At 46.3% G+C, this 25,867-nt stretch overlaps 1 protein-coding gene across 1 annotated transcript in view; it reads left to right on the forward strand.

Annotated features, from left to right (window-relative positions):
• The window catches only part of FBXW4 (F-box and WD repeat domain containing 4), a 2,081,992-nt gene that overhangs the window by 63,828 nt on the left and 1,992,297 nt on the right, over positions 1-25,867 (forward strand). The window contains exon 2 of the mRNA XM_069611631.1: positions 11,512-11,607. Within this exon, the coding sequence (XP_069467732.1) occupies positions 11,512-11,607 (96 nt within the window). The remainder of the gene's footprint in view (positions 1-11,511; positions 11,608-25,867) is intronic.

A 25,867-nucleotide genomic window follows, 5' to 3' on the forward strand; every position in this document is an offset into this window, starting at 1 on the left:
GAAGAACTACTGGAAAGGCAAGCACGCGAAAACGATGGGGATTCGGACGGCAGTTGGGAGGACCAGTCAACGGATGAAGAGCCTGGACCATGTCGCATGGACGGCGTCTCCACCTGGTGCACGTGCAATCGGTGCGAGCTAATGCCAACTGAGGAGGAGAACTGCTGCTGCCGAGAAAACTCGGGATGCCTGGCCTACATTTCGGAAGGCGAGCCAAGTCCGCAATGCATCACCGAGCTGCCAAAGTTCAGGGAAGCCTGCCTCTCACGGACCGTGTTGAGGATGATGATGGTGCTTATGCACGAACTTCGCGGCACTGTTCGTCCGCGTAATCCGAGTAACGAGTAAGTATACTCTGGTTGTGATGTCAGTGATGCCACTACTATGTCATGGTCGTCTCCCACATATAAAATTACATCTACATATCATTCGAATGCATGTAAATTGGTTCCATATTGTGCATTTTCTAGATAGAATTTTTTTCAAAGCAGAATGACATTTTTTACCTGAATCGACAGTGATAAGAAAGTTTTGTCATTTTAATACAGTTTGCATCTTTCATTTTCACAGGTGGTACAGGCTGTTGGCCTATCGTTGCTTCACTTGGTGGCTTCACGGGAGGCTCGGACACCGCGTTCGGAGAGTAATACCTGCCTGTGCGGTACTTGCCATTAGACAACATTTCCCCAGCGACAGTGGACAATACCGCGGATTTTCCCTGGATGTGCTGCAACCGCAACTTTACAATGTGTAATGTTTATTATTTATGTTCAATTGAAATTAAGATCTAAAATAAAACCCAACATATATTTTAACAATGGTTGTTTTGATTTGTTCAAGCGTTGGCAATAAAAGGAAGGCCTTTGGATTTTATTGATACAAAACATGGTTATAGGTAAATAATCAATATGGTTGATCATAATAAATCATCCTTTTGGGCACCGGGTACAGAGATGACCACCTCTGGCCCGTGCCGCCTTGCCACCACAGGCCAGCCTGCTGCTGACTAACTGCCTAGGCATCCAGGGTCTCCAGGGTGAACTGCACCCATATATTCTCCTGGGAGGGTGAGGTATTTATAAACTCACCCCCCTGCCTTCCATGTACTAGATCCTGCAGCCAGCCTCTTACATGCAGTTAGATGGCCTCTCCTTGGTGAGGCCCTGCGGCAAACGAGTCTTGTCTGCACGACCACCGCCCTAATCCACACCCCCCCCCCCGCCCTATCAAAGGCAGTTCGCACCGGGGTACTTGCGCTGGCAACTGGAGCTGTCAGGGAGCGATACAGGCCAAGAGGTGCCAAAGACCATGTACACTTCAAAGTGGTCTATAGAGCATGGGTTGTTGTTCCCATGTCTACCTCCAGACCCCGTGTCTCCTGCCAAGCATCCCCCCTCATGCTGGATGGCCCCCTGCAATCCACATAAGTGTGTCTCCATTCACGAGTCTTCCTGTGTCTTGTCTGCACGACCACCGCCCAATCCACCCCCCGCCCTATCAAAGGCAGTTCGCACCGGGGTACTTGTGCTGGCAACTGGAGCTGTCAGGGAGCGATAAAGGCCAAGAGGTGCCAAAGACCATGTACACTTCAAAGTGGTCTATAGAGCATGGGTTGTTGTTCCCATGTCTACCTCCAGACCCCGTGTCTCTTGCCAAGCATCCCCCCTCACGCTGGACGGCCCCCTGCAATCCACATAAGTGTGTCTCCATTCACGAGACTTCCTGTGTCTTGTCTGCACGACCACCGCCCCAATCCACCCCCCGCCCTATCAAAGGCAGTTCGCACCGGGGTACTTGTGCTGGCAACTGGAGCTGTCAGGGAGCGATAAAGGCCAAGAGGTGCCAAAGACCATGTACACTTCAAAGTGGTCTATAGAGCATGGGTTGTTGTTCCCATGTCTACCTCCAGACCCCGTGTCTCCTGCCAAGCATCCCCCCTCACGCTGGACGGCCCCCTGCAATCCACATAAGTGTGTCTCCAGTCACGAGTCTTCCTGTGTCTTGTCTGCACGACCACCGCCCCAATCCACCCCCCGCCCTATCAAAGGCAGTTCGCACCGGGGTACTTGTGCTGGCAACTGGAGCTGTCAGGGAGCGATAAAGGCCAAGAGGTGCCAAAGACCATGTACACTTCAAAGTGGTCTATAGAGCATGGGTTGTTGTTCCCATGTCTACCTCCAGACCCCGTGTCTCCTGCCAAGCATCCCCCCTCACGCTGGACGGCCCCCTGCAAACCGCATAATGCCACGACATATACACGTCATTCATTCACAAACACACCCCTGTTTCGAATTCTTTATAACCTACTTCATATTTCTAATGAGCACTTCTTTGCGCTTTGCTAGTCAACCCGTGAAGGTGCTGGTTAACAGCGTCCTGATGTTGAAGTTCGAGGCAAGAAAGTTTCAAAGAAAAGAAAGCAAAAGAAGGTTAGTGTCCTGGTCACTATATTATGTTGTTTTTCCCTGTTAATAGTTCAATACTGTAAGTTGTGTTTAAACTGAACATCCCTTTTCCAATCTGTCCTCTAGTTGCAAGTGGGTGTACGAACTAGATCTACACAGACAGTGAAGCGAACGAGAGATGTTGCTTGTCAAACCTTTTGGCAGGGACTTGAGACTGGAGATGCATCGTGCCAATGGGAAGAATATGAAGTGATTGACAACGGAGCTATACCACATGCAGCCATTGATAGTGAATGTCCTCCTGGTAGTTCGGATGCAGACGGAGATAAATTCACAGAATCCACACCCGCAAAAACTATGACCGCGAGAAAGTTGAAGAAATTGTCCTATTCACCAATTGCCGGAGAAGGAACAGATGTTGCAATGGAAGAGAATGAAGTGGACTACAATGAAACACCTTCAATATCACTGAACATAGCGGAAGACGATATCAGAGATTTTACCTTTCATGTGAGTGACATGTCCTCAACGTTACAGGCCGAACCAGCTGGGATGCAGAGTGACAGTATAAGGAAAGAGGCCAAATTCATTGTATTCGATAGTTGTTTGATTGATATTATTATTCGGTTGAAATGTGGGCATTCGGTAGGTGGGGAAGTATGTGGGGAGCCATTGATTAATGTGACTCGTGCAATTCGAGGCACTAACCTTAAAATACATGCCACCTGTACAAAATATCATCCTTTCTCATGGTCTGCACAACCCATGCTGGGGCAACTGCCAGCAGGCAATCTACTTTGTGCAGCGGCTGCACTTTTTAGTGGTTCAAGTTTTAAAAAATTAGAGTCTTTCAGTTTGTGGGAATCCATTTCATTGCGAAAACTCAGTTCTACAAATACCAAACCGATTATCTATTTCCAGCCATTAGCGAAGCTTGGAGAATGGAAAAAATGTCTATTGATAGTACATTCGCGGGCAAACGGTTCAGGCTAGCCGGTGATGGACAGTGCGACAGCCCAGGATTTTCAGCCAAGTACTGCACCTACCACTTTCAGGACATGGAAAGTAAGAAAATTGTGAGTTCGGTGGTCGTGCAGGTGTCACAAAGTACATCCTCAGTGGCCATGGAGAAAGTTGGCTTTGTAGCATCATTGCAAGAACTACAATCGCGGGGAATGGTGATCGACCTGATAGCCACGGACAGACACGTTTCAATTGCCAAGACAATGAGAGAAGAGTACAAAAATATAAATCACCAATTTGACGTTTGGCATCTTGCAAAAACAATCAATAAAAAATGTCGGACCACTGTGAAATACCTTGCATATCTTTTTTTTTACCTGCAGCCAAGTCAATCAGCAACCATCTTTGGTGGAGCTCAAAAACATGTGGAGGGTCGTTGGAAATTCTACTGGAAAAATGGCGGTCAGTAATGCTACACTGTACAAACGTGCACCGCTGGAACACGAACCAACATTTCCACAATTGTGAACATGGCCATTTGTCCACAGAGGAGGCACGGAAGAAGAAGTGGTTGATTCCTTCATCACCCACTCACAAAGCCATTGAAAAGATTGTATTTGATAAAACTATAACAAAAGCTTTGAGGGGACTCACGGAATTCTGCCACACAGGAGATTTGGAGGTGTTCCACAATATGTGCCTAAAGTACAGGCCAAAACGATTGCATTTTGGCATGGAGGGCATGATAAATCGGACTCTTTTAGCGGTCTTGGCACATAACCATAATGTTGGCCGTCAACAAAGTAGGACGACCCGAACTTTAGGGACGCTTCGCTACAATAAGGCCTTCACTAAAAGAAGTAAACAATGGGTGATCAAACCAGTGTTTGAGGATATGCAATATGAGTTTATTGAGAGACTTATTGTTGACGTCCTAGATAGGCACATAAATGGAGTTGTGAACGAACCTGTGCAGGGGACAACTGCATTGCCACCCAACATTGCCTCTGTTCCATGTCCACCTAAAGAAGAGCTCATTGAGAAATACACATCACGGTTTAAATGATTGTAATTTGATTGTCTGTTCTCTCGAGTCTCCTCATGTCGCAGGCCCATTGAATATGTTTATCTATCCAACCTTGTTCATTTGCGCATTAAATTAAACCAAACCGTAATATAAATCATTTTTCAAAAAATATAGAATGTCTCCGTATTTATGGTTCTGTGGGGCTGCAAAGCACGCAGACAAAATGCAAAGATGGAGTGTAAATTTCAAGTCCTGTGAGACGGCCTTACACTGAATGTAGCTAACTAGGAATGTGTGTTCGTTCAAAGTGAAGGTCAGCTGCTTTGATTTTTTTCTCGGGTGCCAGAATGGCCCACGACTCAGTATAAGGTTCTATTGTTATTTGACCTTGACAGGCCGGGACCACGTAAGAAACGATAATGAATATAATTTCAGAAACGAAAGCCATTTCATGTTCGTTCATTAGAAGAAATAACGTCGGCATAGAAGGAGTGGTATTTCGGGGCTGCCCTACGCACAGACACAATGGAAAATGCAAATATAATGTAAGTAACTCTTTAGATGAGTTTATACCGCAATTTAATTACTATACAGTAGCTTTAAAGACGGGTTAAGTTGTACTTGTTCGTTCTATGTGGCATATTGTTTTGTACCGCGCACTATCTTGGGGAGAACCGTCTCCTTTTACGGAAGCACCTCAAAACCTTCCTCTTTGCTTCTGCTTTCTCTCTCCCTCTCCCCTGCTACAACTGGTCCACTGTCTGCGACCTCGGTCCTGGGCCCTTCCACTCTCCACCTGCACTCCCTGTCAACCCCTGCACTGGGGGACTGTCTCAGTATCCTACAGCCCCCCCTTGACGTATAAAACCCAGTTGCACTGTCCTAGCTATGAAATAATTTCAAGACCTAATATATAAAATGAATAATTTTAATAAAGATCTGATGGTGAGACTAATTTCATTTTTTATGTATTTCAAATAGATACATCATCCATTATTGTCTGTGTCACGAGTACCAGACACCGGCGGATGGCTTCTATAATCGCCAATTGCTTCTCCGCGTGAACAACGTTAGCACCCTGACCATTTTGTGGGACGATCGCCAAGTACAAGTATGCCCTTACGCGGTACTAACGGCTAGATGCAACATACAGACCGCTGTGGTGGCCTAGTGCCTCGTTGTTGGAACAGCCATGCGATTATCAGTGCGACCGAAGAGCTTATTTTATCGTAAACCAACACCCTGTCTACTGCACACGAACATCGCTTGCCTCAAGACGAAATATTTTGGATCGAGAGCAAATAAAAATTCATTGATCTAAGACCCTGTGTACAGCAAAGGAACATCGTGTGCCTCGAAACGAACTTTTTGGAACGTGAGCAAATAAAAATGCAAATCGCTGAATATTCTCAAAACATTTGATGTCCAATAAATGTACTTTGCCAAATGTACAATCTTGCCGTTTGCTTTTAAACCAAAGTTTCATATTCCGAATTGTGGCGCTGTATTGTGAGATGATCTAAGACCCTGTGTACAGCAAAGGAACATCGTGTGCCTCGAAACAAACTTTTTGGAACGTGAGCAAATAAAAATGCAAATCGCTGAATATTCTCAAAACATTTGATGTCAAATAAATGTACTTTACCAAATTTACAATCTTGCGGTTTAATTTAAAAGTACAGTTTCATATTCCCAATTGTGGCGCGCTGTGTTGTGTGAGCTCATCTGTGTTGATTTCCTGGTTCTGTGTGGAGTCGCGTAGAAGACGCCTGGGCGCGTTTGCCTACGCAGCACAGTCACGTCACGGATAGAGGCGGGGAATATGAATGTTTTGATCAAGTCTGTTTCAGGGGCGGGGGATTTGATTTAGTGCCGCAAAAGCAGGTGAGCCAGGGCGATGGGGGGAAATGATAGGATTATCATAAAATGGCGGATGTTTTCGAGTGCGTTAATGGACGAAAAGTCGGGTAAGGTCCATAGGAAAGTTTTCTACGATCTACCGATTTATGCTTAAAAACACATGGCCGAACCATAGGAACAATAAAAAAAAAGTCCCGGAACTATCCTTTAAAGACTTTCATCTACCTAAACTGTCTGAGGAAGAAACCTGTATATTAGAGGCCCCCATAACAGAGGAAGAAATCAACAAGGCTGTGGTGAGGTTACCGTTTGGAAAGGCCCCTAGGGAAGATGTGCTCTCAGCAGGGTTTTATAAATCATTCCTCACTTTACTACTCCCATTTATGACCGAACTACTAAATGATATATTGAATACTGGTAAGGCCCCGGAGTCCTTCGCCCTAACGCTTATCTTGATAATACACAAGGAGGGCAAGGACCCCCGGACATGTGGCTTCTATCGCCTGATCTCCCTTCTTAACCTAGATGCCAAAATCTACACCTGGGTTAGAGGGGATAGAGGGGTATATGCCAAGAATTATCCACCCAAAAAAAGTGGGTTTCATTAAGGGACGTCAGGGGGCAGGGGGGAGAGAGAGAGGGGTTGACACGATGAGGAAAACTTTACACTTGATGCATGAAGCCCAGTGGCTATCTGGGGATCCCTCCCTTCTCTTGTAGACGCTTGCATTTGATAGGGTTGAGTGGGGTTCCACAAAGTAGTGCTTATTAAGTGCGGTATTGGGGAAAGGTTTCTCCGTGAGTTTATTGCAGTGTACTCTTCCCCCCCCCCCCCACAAGGCTTTTGTGCCGGTAAATGGGGGGTACTCCCAGTGGTTTGTTTTGGGAAGGTGCACCAGGCAGGGTTGCCCCCTCTCCCTGGCATTATTTGCCCTCTCTGTAGAACCCCTCACCCAGAAGATTAGAGATGACCCCCCTGCGTAGAGGGATTCGTGGTCGGAGATGTGCACTAGAAAGCTGCCCTGTATGCGGACAATCTACTCTTACACATAAGGAATACCCTGACCTCCATACCAGCAGAGATCCAACTGATTGAGCAATACGGCTCCCAGGTGGGATTTAAGATTAATAGGGCAAAATCAGTCCTTTTTCCCTTAGATAGAAAAAGGGACGGGGAAACGGGGAGGTTTGCATCTCTGGGTCTGCGGGTCAACCCGGGAACACTTAGATACCTGGGAATGAATGTAGCAAGGGATGTGAGGGAATTATTTGGGGCAAACCTCCCCCGTTTGATGGCCAAAATTAAGATGGCTTTTGAGAAATGGAGCAAATTACCAATATGGGGTTCCTCAATGCTATATGTTAAAATGGTTGTTCTTCCGAGGAGCCTTTATTTGTTCCAGATGCTCCCCATTTGGATCCCAGACTTATTGTTCATGGAGAAAAAGGACGCTCTACTAAGGTTTCTCTGACAGGGGAAGAAGGCTTGGATTTCCATTGAAGTACTGGTCCTGCCCAAAGAAAAAGGGGAGTAGGCCTACCAGACATGCAACTCTGTTATAAAGATGCTCACCTTAGGGTTCTTATACCTCAATTTAGGGCCCAAAGGGATCTCCCATGTGTTACGTTGGATAATTTACAGTTGCATTGGGCCACAGTTGGGCAATGGCTGTGGGTACTGAGAAGTAAGCTCTCTGCAGAATTCGGGAGCATCCTATTGTGGGAACTATATGGAACATCTGGCGACAAGACGCAGACATGAGGAGTTTCAACGTGGCCCTCCCCACCAGGTCACCTCCGGGTGCCTGGAGGTAGAGAGTTTATAACGGACCCCAAACGCTTCCAGAAATGGTTTGAGGCGAACTGGAATGGATTGGCCAGCTGTGGAGGGAGGGTAGCTTCATTAATATACTCGACCTGGAGGAGGCCCTGGGCATAGGTAAACTGTTTTCTCTTACCTTCAATTGAAGGGGGTGTTAACCGGAGCTCGCTGGAGGGAACGGATACAGAGAGCTTTCACCCCCTTTGAAAAAATCTTAAACTAAGGAACTGAAATGAAGCGACTGATCTCTATGATGTATGGGGCTCTTGTGGGATCGGGGAAGCGGTCCGCGGAGAAGCTTGGAACAAGGTGGGAGCAAAACATGGACGTTGATTTAGCCCTCTGGGACAGCAGTGTGGGGCAGACATTGTAGGGGAATTTCACAGACGTCGATCTCCAGTCAATATAAGCTGCATGCCAGTAAGCTGCTTCACAGGTGGCACTACGACCCAGTTAGACTCTGCAAAATGTTTCAAAATGCCAGCCCTTTGTGTTGGAAAGGATTCAGGGCTAGGGCCGATTTACTGGCATATGTGGTTGGGATGCCCCAGAGTGCAATTCTATTTGGATGAAGTCCTTGGTTGGAGTAAGGATCTTGACGGGATTGGAAATGGAGTGGGGAGAATGTATTGCTAAACACTTGAAGCCTGGGGCAAACCCAACAGTGACCAACGCTAAGGAATGAGAACGGTGGTGCTTGGATCTTTTGCAGGAAACCAATGAGGGCAGTGGGACTGGGAAGGGAAGGGTGGATGCAGTTATGTGGTGTTACTGGGGAAGGGGGAAGGGGTTATGAAAAGTTGACTGTTATTTGAAATACTGCGCAAAGTTGTTTATTGTATCCCATCAAATTTATAAGAAAACATTTGAAAAGGTATGGTGTGCCTCCAACAATCTCTGCCTTTCTGCCAGTAAGACTGAGATCCTTCTCATTGGGACCCCTGCTCCCGCTTTCACCCTGGCTGCCCTCCTTGGGTCCTCTACCTGTACCTTCCAGCGAGGCACAAAACCTTGGTGTCATCTTCGACTCCACCCTCTTCTTCTCTTCTCACATCACGGACATCTCTAAGAAGTCCCACTACCAGCTTCACCTCCTCAGAGGTATTCTTCCCTTTATTATTTTCTCCCAGAGGTTCACTGTCTCCAGAGCCCTGGTTCTCTCTAGGCTGGACTCCTGCAACAGCCTCTTTCTAAATCTGCCTGCCTCTACTCTCCGCCCTTTGCAACTAATCCAGAACAGGACTGCAAGACTTGTCCTTGGCCTCAAGCCCAGGGATTGTATCTCTCCAGCCTTCAAATCTCTCCAATGGCTCCTGGTGGCTGCAAGGATCAAATTCAAGACCCTGTGCATTGTCCACAGGGCTTTCTGGGGCCGGGGATCACACTGCATCCAACTCTCTCTTCCTAAGCATTTTCCTTCTTGAGCCCTCCGCTCATCTACCTCCAACTCATTGAGGGTCAGATGCTTCTCCAGGCAGAGAGTCAGGGCTAGATCTCTGTCCTTGGCTGGGGCCTCCCTCTGGAACAGCCTCCCTGCCTCTCTAAAACTTGAGCAGGAACACCTAAGGTCTCTCTCTCTCTCTTTCTCTTTTTCTCTCTCTTTCTCTTTTTCTCTCTCTTTTTCTCTCTTTTTCTCTCTTCCCCACCCCCTGCTGATGTACCTGTCTGCTGCACTAACTGGTTACCAGGTCACCCTCTGAACCTTAACAGGCACCAGGCTCCATCACAACCAGTAGCCCCGTGCACTGCCTCCGGGCCTCCCACATACTTACTGGATCTGCAACCCTACAGTCCCCTGCCTCCTTGCACTTACTTGAGCTGGCAGCACTTACTTTACTTTTTACTTAAATGTATTCAATTTATAATTTGCAGGCCATGGACCCGTAGGCTTAAGGGCACAACAGGTCACAAAAACGAAACGGAGAACAAAAACTATGCAGGCGTAAACAGATTACTGAGGGGTAGTAGGTACTAGCTGACATATATAGGCAAACATTGTCTTCAGTTTTCTTTTAAATACATCAGTTGAGTCAATGCTTCTTAATTCTAATGGGAGATCATTCCAAGCCCTAAAGGCAGCAGCGTAGAAGACTCCCTCTGAGGCCTTCGTGGTTCTTCACCTAGGGATCAGGAGAAGATCCTGATTGCTGGATCTAAGCGATCTACCATGTGTTTTATTAAATAAGAGACTGTAAATATGCTGGCATTCTTCCCTGCCTACATTTCTGAGTGATTACTAATAATTGAAAAAGGATTCTAGACTCTACCGGGAGCCAGTGAAGAGCTTGTCTGGCTACTGACACATGGGGCCTCATTACGAGTTTGGCAGTAGCCGTGCCGGAAAAACCGGCAGGCTGCCGCCGGCCCTGAAATACCATTCCGCCTCTGTGATTGTCCGAATTATTACAACCCCGGTGACCCAGTAATTCCGGAGGCGGAATTCAGTGAATCCCCATTCCCATGGAGTCCAATAGGACTCCATGGGAATGGGGACAATGGAAACACTGGTTCCGTCTATGACGGAGCCGGTGTTTCCACCTCCCACCTGCAGAACTCTCGGCAGATTTACCGCCACCATTGTTTCCGGACCAGCTGACTTGTAATGAGGCCCATGGTCTCTCTGAGAGAGACCCATAACCACTCTTACAACTCAGTTCTGGGTAACGTGAAGCCTGTTGTAAATAGATTTATTAATGCCAACAAGAAGGCCAACATCAGCAGAGAGGCTTCATTTTCATCCATGCGGTCCAGCCGTCTCATTTATTTTTTTATTTTTTATTTTTTTTATACAACCCAGCCGTCTCATTTTTAATTCTAGCGGTGCCGTCTCAGTTCCAAAACCTGCCCTAAAACCTGATTGCTGGTCATTCAGAATAGGACATTTGTTCATGTGCTCCGCAATTGGACTATAAGCTACCTGGTGAAGATTTTCAAAATAAGGGGGGTATTTGTGATGGGCCTAAAATGACTTGAGTTTGCCTATTGCACTATCCCCCTCAATCCCCCTGGCACTTCTTTTCTCCCTTCTCCACATCGCACTTGCATGATTGGAATGACACAAGGCCTAGTAAGATCGTTTATTTTGTTCTCCTTTTGTCTCCCCTTCCTTGTCTTGTGCGCCTAGAAACACTTGTGTACAGGTGTGTTATAAAGGACTTAAATCAGATGGGTGCGGGTACTGCCAGATCCGCACCTCTCGCCAATTGGGGGCGAGCTTCCCCTTTCTGGAAAAACCTTTCCACTTCAATCTGTCTTTTGTGATCCATAACGATTAGTGGACGATCATGGCTTTCTAAAAATATAAAGATGAATGAGAATTGTTTGTCCTTGTACAGTTTCCTGTTGCAATAGTTTACTAGTACACCTTATATCAAGACTGATAAAAATGATAAATACAGAAGCTTTATCATTTGTATTTTATATTTGTTTTATAGTGCTCCTGGAATCCCAGTCAAAGAAAGATTGAAAGTTTCACATAACTGGAAAAGAGGACGTTGCCTCAAAGAAACACCTCTCAAATGGAAACGCAAGTTAGTTTTTAATTCAGAAAAATGCATGACATTCGTGGATTGACTGCCTTTGTCCTAATTAATTCATGCACTGCTTTTGAGCATTCATTAGCTAATTTTCAAGTTAAAGGTACCTTTAAGGAAAAAGCTCTTATATAAGTCTGCCGCTTCAGATTATAAACTTGTTGCTCAGCATGTCCAGAAATGCAATCCTGGTGCATGTGTTTATGAGTGTATGTATGATTTGGCATTGTGGATGCATAACAGGACGCCGCACATACAACATTGACATTCTGAATACAATTCACCATCGAATATTTGATAAAAATGATATTCAGTCTTAAATGTCTAAAGGCAATTGACTACATTGACACAGCGTAGGCATGGCAGGAAAGAATTCCAAAATGTGGACTCTGCAGGCGCAGAGGCACAGCCATCCATGCCTATCTGATGAGGCATTTCCAAAAGAGGTGAGTCTTGGGTCTTTCATGAAGTGTGCACACTATTTCGAATCACGCAGCAACTATAAGGGTGTTAAAGATTTGAGAGTTCCAACAAAGGAGTGACCATAATTGCAATTTCAATGCACCAGATGTTCTTCTTGAAGATCTTGCTACCATCTGTAGTGAACCGTTTCACTTGAGAGATTAACTCGTTTTTTAAAAATGTCTGAGTTTTATCAATCGGACATTAAGAGCAAACAGTTTCCCAAATCGATTAACGTATCATTAAAACCGTCCATGTCAATACATCAACGTCCCAAATGAGAACAACACTTTCCCACCTCCCTTCCAAGGCCATAGTAGAATGTGATTGGTAGGCAAAGGAGTCTTCTCATACTGATCGCAACAGAATCTGAGCACAAAAAGTAATACAGTCGGTTTATTAAAGTCTCATGGTGGTTTATCGTCCAAGGGATATAGCAATCGTCCAAAAACGTTCTGTTCAACACAGCTGTTTGCAGATCTAGGGGCTCTGCTCTAATCCTCACTGCTAGCCCAGATTTTGCCCATTCAATCAATGTTTTGACCAATCCGATGACCTGTGGCAATCACAAGTATACCACGACACAGCTATGCGCCTCTTAGCTAGCACTGAAGCCAGATCAACCATTTTATTCAATTGCAACATAGATTTACGCCTGGGGAACAGACCCAATATGCATGATAACTGAGGCATCCCATATTACGGACCTTGTCTAGAACCCCTACCCAAAAATTGTCTCGTTTTTGGCAGTGCCATATCATACGTATGAAAGCGGCATCCAATGAATTACAATGTAGACAGAGTGCAGATCTCAAGAGGTTCATTCTGTGCAATCTTAAGAGAGTCCAGTACGTCCTTGGCAGCACATTGTACTTAATTAGTTTCAGACTGGCATTCTGGACACCTTTTTAGTATATGAGCATATCTTCTGCCATGTTACATCCTCAAACGTCGCACCTAGATCTCGTTCCCATTCGGCTTTAACTCTAGTCACTCCCTTCGGTTTCCTTTTGCTGTTATCAAGCAGTATGCCATAAATTGTAGATATCGAGTGGACCGCGTCCCCATGAATATAAGGCCACCCAATAGAAAGATGCAAGGGAGTTCATCAGGTAGCATATTTTAGACCCTATGCGTCCGTCATCCCAGCATAGAAATGAGTGTCCCTTCCATAAATCCCTGTTCATACAAATACAAAGCTCTGGAAAAGGTATGAGGTGATTTTCTTCAAATACGTCTCCCCATACCACAAGTCCCTTCATTTCCCAGTCTAGCAAGACCATCCTAGCCCCAGCACCCTCATGGGACTTGTGTCCATTCTCAAAGGGATGTGGCGTAAGTATCGGTTATCACAGCCAACCAACGTGCTCGCCCATTCCCAAATGCACTTGCCCAGGTCTATCGGATAGTCAGCCTTCCAGTCATTATTACGTTGCCATATAACTTCCTTCAGGGTATATGGCCTCACTGCCCCAGTCAACAGCCTCAGTTCAGCGGCCATTTCCTCCAAAAGCCACTGTGACAAACTGCAGTTGTGCTGCCAAAAGATATGCTTCCAAGTTTTGGATCTGTAGTCCTCCAGAGCCATACGACTCTTGCAACGAGTTAAGAGCCACCATTCACAGTCCCCTCACCCAGAGCATATCTCTTATGAGGATGTTCAATTTATTCTGTACGGTGGTGGGATGTAATATGGCACATTGGGGAAAAATGCGCAATAATCTCGGGAAAATTACCATTTTGGTCAGGGCTACCCATCACTAATGAGGGCATTTTCTTCCAAAACTCTGAGTTCTCCACTCCCTTTTATGGCTTGAAGCATGTTACCACAATGTGCATCATAAAAGCCATGGTGAATCCTGATGCTGAAATATCTAAACGTGCCTGGTTCCCACTGAAGTGAAAGGCATGGCAAATCAGCGAGGGGTATGCACAAGAGCTGCTATCGTGAAAACACAGGATTTACTGTTACTGATCCGAATACCAGATAGGCAGACAAAATTAGAGTATTTTCATGAGAATCAGTACATTTTGTGTAAGGTCTCAGACATGAAGTAGCATGTCATCAGCGTATAGCGAGATTATATGCGTTAAGTCCTGTACCGTTATAACCGCTCCTGTTGCCCTGCGAAGCATGCATGCCAACGGCTCCAAAGCCAATGCAAAGAGTATAGGAGATAGTGGACAGCTCTGCCTCATCCCTTTCTTAACCTTCAGAAACCAGCTTACTCGTCTTCACCCTAGCTGTACCATCGGTATGTAACAATTTAATTCAATTTACAATTCGAGGACCCAGCTTGAATGTAAACGGCGTGGTTTTTCCCGCTCTTCTAAGCATTTCCCCCTCAACATGTTCTATTCCTGTTCTCTACCTACTGAGGTCCCCCTCCCTATTCTCAGTCAAATATGTCTTTCTGTTTTTTTAGGCATCCTCTTCAAGGTAGTTCTCACGCCACATGCAGCGGACAAGCAGACACCACAGATCACAACTTTGAACGCGTCCCTCTCCACTCCAGCACCTCCAAATTATCCCTTATTAATCTCAAAGTATCTGTCTAGTTCCGTACTCGGCATGTCCCTGTACGTGGCATCCCGCAGCCCTTCCACTCAATCTCCACAGCGGAATGCTCATCCTACTGCTCCGGAGGTGTATTCACATCATCAGAGACGAGTGATCTGATATTGTCCTACCTAGATAGTCTATACCATCACATATATGTAGGTGTTAAATTCCCATAAAGAAATGGTCTAGTCTAGTGTAAACATCATGTGGGTTCGAGTAAAACAAGTATGTGTGCTTAGTCTGGTTTTTGGACTGCCAAACATCTATTAAGTGCAGATTATCGAGACAATCACTCAATGCATGCACCATCCCAGTTTTAACCCTTTGTAGAGCCAACCTAGCCATAACTGGGTTGAGTTTACAATTGGAGTCCCCACCACAAATCGAAATATCCTGTCTATATCCCATACATTTGTTCCTTAATGCCGGAAAGAACTTTCTAGTGTCCAGGTTTGGTGCATAGGAGTTAATAAGGCCTACTTCTCTACCTTCCATGGCGCCTTCCATAGGTACTTATCTGCCCTCAGAGTCACTATGAACCCACCTGGTAGAACATGGGACCCCATCTGCTATCCAGATCAACAAACCTCTAGCATGAGCTGAATAAGAGGACCCATACCCCTTCAGCTCCATTTCTTGTGCCGTATGCTAAGCTTGTCAGACAGCAGGCGCTTCCTGGTGCTGAATGAAGGCTATGCAAATATTGTGTTTCCTCCAGTAAACCCACAGCCTGCATTGTTTAACAAAAGTTGTTCATGCCGTGCACATTCCATGACATACATTTAACTGTTGTCGACTTTTAGATTTACCCTCCACAGACATTGTTTTCAACATGACCACCAATCCAAAACCCGCCGTCAATCCAGCGTCCCAGATTACTATCCCCGCACATACAATACTAATCACAAAACTGCATTTGTGGCCCATCCATCCTCCCCCCCCATGCCTCAGACCCATTCCCTTACACTGCAACCCAAACCATAACAAAAATTGTAGAACAAGGAGCTTAACCCTCCACACATGATGGAGGACCGCAGTCCAAGAAACTCGGAGCACCTGTGCTCATGTGCACTATCGGTACCAGCCGGTAAGCTACGGAGACTGGATATGCCAACCAGAAGATGAATTAATGGATGTCCCTTCTTCCAGCAACCACTCGAGGGTGTAAGTAGCGCAGAGGGAACCTAGCTATTCCAACACCATTCAACTCATTAAAAACATGTTTTTAATAACATTGCTTCCGCATTCGGTTATTTCGCTGTTTGCTCTTTGCCTATATGTTCCATGGGGCTCCCAGTACCCAAAGTCCGATAAGCAAATAGAATGCTTGGCATAAGGCTAGACCCCAGCTGTGCAGGATATCACATACTTGTTCAGAGGCAGTTGAGAGTTCTTCCGACACTGCGTTTCAGGATCATTCATTTTATCCTGACTCTCCCTTACACGTAAAGTATGCATCTCCATTCCAGTTTTAGGGGGTCTTGGCGCATTTCAACAAGCTTTCCTCAACGTCTCCTTCTGGCTCATCCATAGGGCCATCCCTTCTAGCCCATCCACCTTGCCGGTATCGAATCCTTGCTGCAGAATCCAAAGCCTAGTTTCCAACAGCATATCAAGAGATATAGTTTTGCCCTTATATAGTACCTTGAACCTCGTTTGGGAACAGCAGCATATATCGGATCTGCTCCTGTCTTGGAGTGGATTTAACCCCGTCTAGCATTCTACACAGTGCCTGGACCTGCCACGTGTCGTCTGGGTAAATCGCAAACGGCTTGTTACCATTGCAAATCCGGCCCCCATCTCGGATGTCTAGGTATCAATTCTTTATCCCTCTGCTAATTCTGGCGGTGATAGCTTGAGGCAGGGTGGCAGGGGGTTTGGGCACGGCGCGAAGCGCTTTCTCCACCACAAGGTCTTGTGGTAGGTTCACAGGGCCTACAGAATAGAACACTCGGTTTTCAATATAGTTAGTGACATCCTCTCCCTCTTCGCCCTATGGAAGTCCAACAAAGCAAATATTATTCCGCCTTGCCATGCTCTCCACCTCTTCCATCTTGTTTTCCAGATACCTGGCACGAACTTGCAGGTCTTTAATTTGTTCTTGCAGAATAGTGGACACACCCTTGATATCAACGATACTTCTTCCCTGATCATTGACTTTGCCTGAGAGCTACGCAATTCCTGGCGCAATAGAGACTCGTCAACTCTCACTTTATCCCTTTTCATCTCCAATGATGTCCTCAGAGCTGCTATAGCATCTAGGACCTCCCGCTCCACACCATCCTGTTGTGCCGGTCGGGCGATTTGATCCCCAGGTGGTCCTGAGTGTGATGGAGAAGCAGGCTTCTTACTCAGTGAGTGGGAACCCTTAGTGTATCGGTCCATTTTAACCTGCTTTTGCTGGGTGTTAGTGCAGCACTACACCCTGCAGATCATCCTTGGTCCTGTCTCGGCTGCAGGCGTACGGAGAGAGATATCACTCTTGGACGGGGGACCGGATGTCCTCCGCAGGCCATTGTGGAGGCCTACCACCAGGTACCCCGAACCAATCTTGTCCTTGAGAGATTAACTAGTTAGGTAAGACCAGCTTTAAGGGTTTGTGATTCAGTGCAAAACCAATGAAGATACCCTGAAATCTGGATGATATGGTGGTTGTGAGACTTGCCTAAGACAAGTGCTTTGCTGTTTTATGGGGTGTGAGTGTGTGCATTTGGGGAGCCTGTTAATAGATTGTTACACAGTCATCTTGTCTGAGATCAGCTACAGCACATATTTAATGAGGTCAATTGTGGGGGATAACTATTTCTTTTGAAGGTGAAGTTGCAGTTCAGCTATTTTCAAAGAATTGTTTGAGGTGATACCAGTTGTAGTTGTGTTATTTGGCTTGGTGTGGGATGATCCTCTTTTTTGTTCTAGTGTAGTTAGTGGAGTCTGGATGGGGAGTTGTGATGAGGAGGGTGTGATAGGGCGGGCCTCGAACCCGAGCCAGGAAGGCCCAAGCGCATCATTCCAGCTATGTGCTCCCATAAAAGCAGTTATTGATCATTATTAGCACTCCGAGCTGCCATCTGGGTTGCTGATACTTTTTTATTTTTGTTTTTAAGGGAACAGGGGTTTGCATAATTCACGCTTCCCTTAACCCCTTCAGTGCAGAGGACAAGGTATCTCGTCCTCACTACGTTCACAGTGCAGAGGACAAGATAGCTCATGGGGGGGTCATAAGGGTGTTCCAGCCACCTGATTTGCTTCAGCCAACCCCATGCGTGTTGCGTAGCAGCTAGTGGGTCCTTACAACTCATATGCAGTGCCATACACATCAAAGTGCAGAGTGCCACCACCCACGCTTTCTCCAACTCAACATGTGGCGGGGGTTTGCAGATCTTCCCAATAGGCGGCATAATAGATTTCAAAGTGAGGAGCTTTCAGGCCTACCTTCTCCCGTGACCAGATCATAACCATCCAACCCTTTTTGACTCCTCTATTGCCCCATACAAAAGATGTACACACATGTACACAGTGATTGTAGTTCCTTAAAGAATGCCTGCCCGGCCAAACCTGGATATTTTTAAACAAATACAATTGTTTCTGTACCAACATTTTCACTATTGAGAGGTGCCCCATCAAGGACATCTGGACCTTCCCGCAACATGTCAACTTGGACACTGTCTCATATATGCAATGTAATTCAGTGCTATTGTCCCTTTAGCAGACCTCTGAACCATAATACCCAAGTACCTGAATGAGTCATGCACCACACGCAACCCATGCCCTTCCACTTACCCCAGCGCAACGTCCAACAGTTGTAACACCTCAGATTTATCCCTGTTGAGAACGAGCCCTGAATATCTACCAAATTCCTCCACTATCTGAAGGACCGCCCCTGCAGCCCTTATATAAAGCAGGATATCATCTGCATATAATGATATGACCGTTGGCGAGCCACCCAGTCTCAACCCACTCTTTGCATGTCATTGTCGAACCAGATCGGCCAAAAGCTCAATCACAAGTGCGAACAAAAGGGGAGACAAAGTACACTCCTGACGGGTGCCGCCCCCAGCTTAATGGTCGCTGACATTGTCCCATTCGTATCAACTCTTGCTATCGGGTCTTTATACAATAACTGTATCCACGGTCTAAAACGAGGCCGAAACCCTGCATTATTCAACACTGCGAAAAGGTACGGCCAGTACACTGTGTCAAATGCCTTCTGCATATCTAAGGATTTGGCTACCGCAGTGGGCAGGGAGGCACCTGTACCATTACGTTGTAAAAATGCCCAAAATGTAATGCTGTAACCCTGATTGGCCATTGTGGATAAGTGTTACGCTCACCTGGCTCCCACAGTGGCGTTGGTCAGACCCGGACAGCTGCGGTCTCCACCCACGTGATGCGTAGTGCAGCGATGACTGACTGGATCTGCCCTCCTAATCTTGTCTGCTTAACCCGTAGAAATATTCTCCTGCAAGTGGAGAGATGGATTTAGCCATTTGTGGATTCAAGTGATGGCACCCCCACAGTCCTCCCCCAACTAATCACCTCCGAAATGCCCTCACAGCAATCTCACCTTATATTCTTGAAAAATGAGCTCTCCATCCTGCGTGGATTTGCAGGGGCGCGTCGATTCCAGTTACTTCACTGGTTTGAAGGCTCGGGAGAGTTCCGGAGAGTATTGACTCTGAGGTTCCTGGTGAGGACCAGTAAGTATTAAGTTCATAGAGTTCAATATGTCCGATGTTCACTCTTGTTCCCCCCTTCCTTTCTTGTCTTGCAGCTGGCTCGTGAAAAAATGCTCTTGTGGCAGCTGGTGGCGTTCAGGTAAGAGTCTGTATTACCCGGCGCTGTCCGGTAAATGTTGCACGAGGAAAACGTGTTGTTTTGTCTCTCTTTACAGATGCGGCACGTGAAAATATAGAAAGTCACAAAAGGATGCCTCCGGTGGTAAATCGGGTAAGTCTATGGTGGTAAGAATTATATTTGTTGGTTCCCTCGGCTCACCTTGTGGTTTTCTTTTGTCTCCTAGGTGCCAAAGTTCGGCGAAGAAATGATGGAGGCAGCGCCGACCCGAAGGATGCTGTGAAGACTGGTGAGTTTGGCGCGGCGCTGCATGATTGTCTTTACAGGTCCGGAGACGAGATGGATCCAGAATCAGGTGTGGAATAGAAATAAGTTCGTTTTCTAACCTTGTCCCTTTCTTTCCTCTTTGTTTTAGGAGCTCTGGATTCGAGGCGGGCGTGGCAGAAGACTGGATGCAGGCTGCAGGCACGGTGAGTGTTATGCTGCTGGATTTAGAATAACGCGAAGCGTATGTTGCTGGTCGGGCGTGGTTTAAATAGCCTCAAAAGTAGTCCCAGGTAAGAAGTCCCTAGAACCACACCCGAGTAAAAAATAGTCCCTGTAGAAAAATAGCCTTTCAGGCTTCATGTTGGATTGGAGTTATTTGCAGAATGGTCTGCCTGAGGTAAGTAATGACTATGAGCCTGGCTCCTTAGGCGCCAGGACTGATTCCTACTATGAGCCTGGCGCCTAAGGCGCCAGAATTGAACCCAGATAGCCCCTAGCCGGGGCTGCTGAGGTTTTACTAAAGGTCTAGATGCCTGCTCCCGGGGCTGATGGGCTTCGTCCGGATGCCTGGGGGTAGGCATCATGACAATAAGGTATGGCATCAACTGTTGCAATCAGTTCGCTATGGCTTTGGCAAATATCTTGTTTATACGAACAATAGGGGTGCCCCTTTGTGCAAACGTGGGTGAGGGCTAAATATACAGTAGAGGCAAAACCAGATGAGGTGCCCATGCTGGGGACAGTCCTAATTTCTGTCAATTATTTTAGTTATATCTCGAAAATTGGTGTAGAAGGAGTGTGCGTCTATAAAAGTCACATAAAAGGAACCAAAGATAATTCTTTTAGAGTACACTAGTAAATTTAATATGCAAAACACACTTAGTATTTAAATCACATTTTACAAAAAATAAAGATATTGAAGAAAAGAAAACATACAAAACATTCATAATATGTACATGGATTCACAAAAAAAAGGGAAAATATATTAATCACAAGCAATTTAGATAAAATTCTATAGCTTAATTGGAAAGCAATCCCAGTAGGAAACAAGTTGTTCCTACAAAGTGGGAAAATACCTGTCATGATCTCTGCTTCCAAAAGATCAGGACTTGCCCGACTCCCTTGGAAACAGACCCATAACCCCGGTTCCGAGTGCCAGCCAGTCCCAATTGGGACCTTTTGGACCCTGTCCTGGCGCCACTGGCACCAGGCTCATAAAGATGCCCAGTCCCAGCGCTGGAAGCGCCGGGCTCATAATGCTTGGGTGGATTTACCTGCAGTAGACCATGCTGCTTACTTACCTGCCAGTTGAACTCCTGATCCTCTTCTGTTTGGGACTACTTTTCCTGTTGGGTGGGGCAGGAGCCACTCCCTAGGTTCAGAACACTGGAACTCTTCTGGAAAGCAGGAACTCTTTTCTTACCTAGGCGTGGCTGTGGAAGGAGACACCTAAGCACTACAGGAGGCTATTTAAACCACACCAGATGGATGAATCTTGCTTTGCGTTATTCTGCATTCTCTGCAGCAGAACGCTCATCGTGTCTTCTGCTTCTGATCCTGGGCCTAAGGGAACAAAGGCTTACCATCCTGGAATCCAGTCTTCAGCAGCACCTGTAAAGACAAAGAAAGAACAGGTTAGCACTACGGTCTTCAGTGGCAGCGCATCTCTTACCTGGTCCATCGGCTGTCACCAACGCCTCGCGCTGCATTCCGGCATCTGAAAGACAAAGGCTTACCTACTCTTCGCATGCTCCGGAGGTCTTCGCACTGCATTCCGGCATCTGAAAGACAAAGCTTACCAGCTCTTAGCACGCTCCGGAGGCCTTCGGCGCTGCATCCCGCATCTGAAAGACAAAAGAAGGTGCGTTTAAAGACATTGGGCAACTTTATTACTCACGTGCCATTACTCCTTCCCACGCCAAATCCAGTGGGTATTCCAGCACCCTTCAGCTTCTCTAAAGCTCCGAACTTGTACCTGCAAGATAAAAGGGACAGTTAGTGCGCATCGTGAAGCAGGCTACAAGCGCTTACTTACGTGCTTCCAGGCGCTTCTATTCCTCAAGCAGGTTCGATCCTCAACTCTCATCAGCCCGCCATCCGCCATCGCCGGAACCCTGCAAAACAAGAGATATCATTACAAAAGACTTTTAAGACATTTGAAGTGCCCAGAACTTACCGTTCGTGCAGTTAACGACGGACAGCAGTCCTCTGAGGTCAAGAGGCCTGCACCCTTATCCAGTGAAGAAACTGGTTACGGCACCCTGCCCCGAGGCAGATGGAGAGCTCGGCGTTCACTTACCTAAGGTGAGGGTGTTAACCTTTGGGGTTCTACAGGAGAAGAGAAAGGGAAGAGGAGAGAGGCACCCAATAACCCCAGTTCATTAATCCCATATTTTCTATCTGCAGACATATTACTCTTCGAGTCAGACATACAGTGCACAGAGGTCCAGCCCAAAGAGCCAACCGTGTGTTACACATCACCTTTGAAGATACGGCATTCACCCAGTCAAGACCGGCGCCTCTGCGGGAATCAGGTGAGCGTTACAATACCAAGGTGTATAAAAAGAATTACCCTGATATATAAAGAGAGACATGGATCAATCAACAATATTTTTGTGGTTATCTGCCAATGTGTAGGATAGATCATACATTTGTTCCTAAATTAACTAAGGAACAGAACACATAAATAACACGTTTCGGCATGCCAAATAGGCAACAGTAGTTGGAGCCTTCCTCAGGGCAGAGTTGATGTTGAAGGATTGGGTTCTCCCTAAAGGGGGCAGAAAAGAATGGGACATAATTTGTTCAAAAGGTAATCAAGTGAACTTATTCTAAGGTCTAACATAGTTTATTGCTGATGGTCTAAATAATAGATACATGGATCACTCACCCTGTATGCACATTAGGGACAGGGGGAATCTGTGATGCTGTCTTCCTGGTATATTAGAATTCCTGCACTAGACTAGACTTGTTGTTCTTCTTTACTGTAGAAGGGCACAACAGTTGGAAGGGTAAAAACATATCTCAGGTTTGAAGATAAAAAGCAGGTAGTTGGCAGTGCAAAGGAACATCAGCAATAAGAATGTAAAAGTATTGCTGTAAAACAGCGGCCATCGATAGATGTGCCAGGTTAGAAAAGGACACAAGCGAGTGTCCCCAGAGTAAAAGTGGATAATGCATTTTCAAATAAAGGGAAACAGCAAGTATGAAAGTCAATTTCGATACAAAAACTCAATGCTGAGAGGAAAAAAGGGAAAGGAGGGAAATTCAAATTCAATAGGAAAGCTCAATTTCAAGATGAAAACGGCAGACATAATTGCTCGGAGGGGGCAAAACTGTGAAGACTAGTACCGAAGGGCAAGGGTTGCTATTGAGAGAAAAAAGTTTGGCTAAGGTGTACAAAACTAGAAGTAGGGTAATGTACAGTTGAACAAGTCGTACCTGATATAAGGTGGCGGGGCAAGACTGTGTAAGGCGGAGCAGTCACCGGTGAATCGTGCTTTGCTCAAGCCAAAAAACAGCAGGGCGCATGGTGCTGAAAAAGAAACAAAAAGCAAACAGAGAAGGGTGAGACTATTAAGAAAACTGGCCGCGGCATGAAGTATGGGGGCTCGGGATGGTTGGAGACAAAAACGAAGCACGTATACACTTGCCTATAAAGAATCAAGACGGCAGCTGCTCGTCTATAGGGAGTCCTGGCAAATGGAGCGGTCAGCACGGAGAAAGCTGCTACCTCATTGAAGTCGAGACGTTCTGAGAAAACTTCGCAGAACGGGCGGCTGCTGCTAGACAGGCTGGCTGACGAGTCACGGAGCGGTCAGCACAGGGAAAACTGCTGCATCATCTTAGTGGGAAAAGTTCCGAGAAGCCTTCGCAGAGCCACCGGCTGGTGCTAATCTAGATGGCTCGAGAGTCACGAGAGAGTTGTCATGGTGACCAGGCAGGAACAAAGTAGAGGTGTGTCAGATGACACGGTCTAGTGTGCGGTGCTCATTGGTGCGAGTCACGGGCTTGTAACCAATGAGACAAAAGGTGTGTCTGGGAGGTAGGCTCCGCCTAACTAGATGAAATGGAACAAAGGGCTCGTAAAGAGTAAAACGTATGGTTGATGTTAAGTGAAACGGCGCAATAGCACATAAATGCAAAGAAAAGTAAAAACGTGACCATATCACCATCAGAGCATCTGAAGATAAATCACAAGAGAAGTGTTATAGTGGCCTGTCTACAGGCAATGAAAAAACGAAAATATATCTGATGACGCTATGGAAAGGGGCATTCTGATTCGAACACATCACGAAGCACATGGTCAATGCGGCAGGCGGCCAGACGCCTGCTAGTGGAAGAAATCGCCTAACAGATTGAAATGCAACAGCGACTCTTAAAGTTGAAGTTCAAAAAAAGTCATAACAGTAATAGTAAGTGAATACAAAAGTATAGTCAAACTGGATATTCACCTGACACATAACTGCAGGACAGGCAAATATCTTGGCATCGACATGAATCAATGACAGAGGGCGGAATGACGCGCATGCCCCAGCATCCTTACCTGGGTTCAACCACAACATAATCACTGCTTTGTGCGCTGTCTCTGGGAGAATTCCACGACCCAGTGCCATCTCCCACATCTGAAGTAAGTACGGCACTAAGATATTTAAAAACTTTTTAGAGAATTCAGCCACCAGCCCGTCCGGGCCAGGTGCCTTACCGAAGGGGAGCTCATTAATTGCCCTTTTAAGGTCCTCCTCAGACACAGGGACTTCTAGTGCTCCTGAGGCCTCCTTGGACAGCAATGAAGTGGGGATTGCATCAAGATATTCGTTAATTTCTGCCTCTGATGCCTCACCTTTTGGCCAATATAATTGTTCATAAAAGGAGCAAAACTATGTATGCCCCCTTCTGAACAAACACGTGCTCCAGCCTTGCTGTCAATATGCATGATGGGGCACCTACACGTATCAATAGGGGTAGAAAGCGATGGCCTATCCGCCTCCCTGTATCCGTGCGCCATCCCAGGTTTATCTAAAAATCTAACCTCCCTCTGAGCGAGATCTTGAAATTATCTAACACCTGTTTGGTCTCAGAAAGCACCGCAGGAGTAGGATCTCTGGCATAGCGATCTTGGAGTTATGATATAATATATGATATGATATAATAGGTTATTTATAACGCGCTTAATACCCAGAGGTTTCTACGCGCGGACCCAGGGATCGAACCTGTGGTGCTCCGTATCGTCTTGCTTCCCAGGCAAGCACGTTGCCTACTGAGCTATCCTCCCGAGTTCTTTCAATCGTGCTTCAACCTCGTTCATGTTTCGCCTAAGCTCCTTCAGCACCCCCTACTCAAGTTGCCATTGCCACTCTCCGCATATACACTTATAACACCTGCCACAGCACTGCCGTCAATGAGACCGACCCCACATTTTGTGATGAGAAAACAAATCTAGATCATCCCTCAATCCATACGTAAAGGCTGGATTCTGCAGTGCCTCAGGCTTGAAATGGCATGGAAGCCTGGGACAACCATCCACTGACCAGTTAATTTCCAACATCAAGGGATAGGGATCTGAGAAGGTCCTAGGGTACACAGTGCAGCCCACCACCTCCGGTAACAAAAAATCAGACCGAAACCACATATCTATACGAGAGTACATGTTATGAACTGCAGAGTAATAAGTAAACTCACGCTCAGTACCGTGTCGTATTCGCCATAAATCAACCATATTCAATTCCCTTACTCCAGACCAGATCATGCTCTTGTTACCTCGCGGGGACCAGTAGTCGACCTATCCAGAGACACATCCATGATCGTGTTATATTCTCCTACCCTCCTCCCCCTCCATATAAGGGCCGCCTTAGGAAACCTCCACAGGAGATTTACCAATTTCATGTAAAAGTCGGGGTGGTCTATATTGGGGCCATAGCAGTTTAACAAAGACAACTTCTCTCCTGCATAGTAGCCCACGTACAAGTACAAATCTCCCACTCTCATCCACAATTAATTTCTAACAGGAGAACTGAAGTGTTCTATGAATCCGAATCCTCACCCCCTGCGCCCTGGTAGAGTATGATGTAAAATACTGCTGCCCACCCCAAAACTGGGCAAGCCGTTGGGCCACTAACTCTACTATATGGGTCTCCTGTAGGAAAAGTATATTTGCACCCAACCGGTTGG

This window comes from Ambystoma mexicanum, chromosome 8 (genome assembly GCF_040938575.1).
Source record: "Ambystoma mexicanum isolate Mex_15411 chromosome 8, UKY_AmexF1_1, whole genome shotgun sequence".
In the NCBI taxonomy this organism is placed as follows: domain Eukaryota; kingdom Metazoa; phylum Chordata; class Amphibia; order Caudata; family Ambystomatidae; genus Ambystoma; species Ambystoma mexicanum.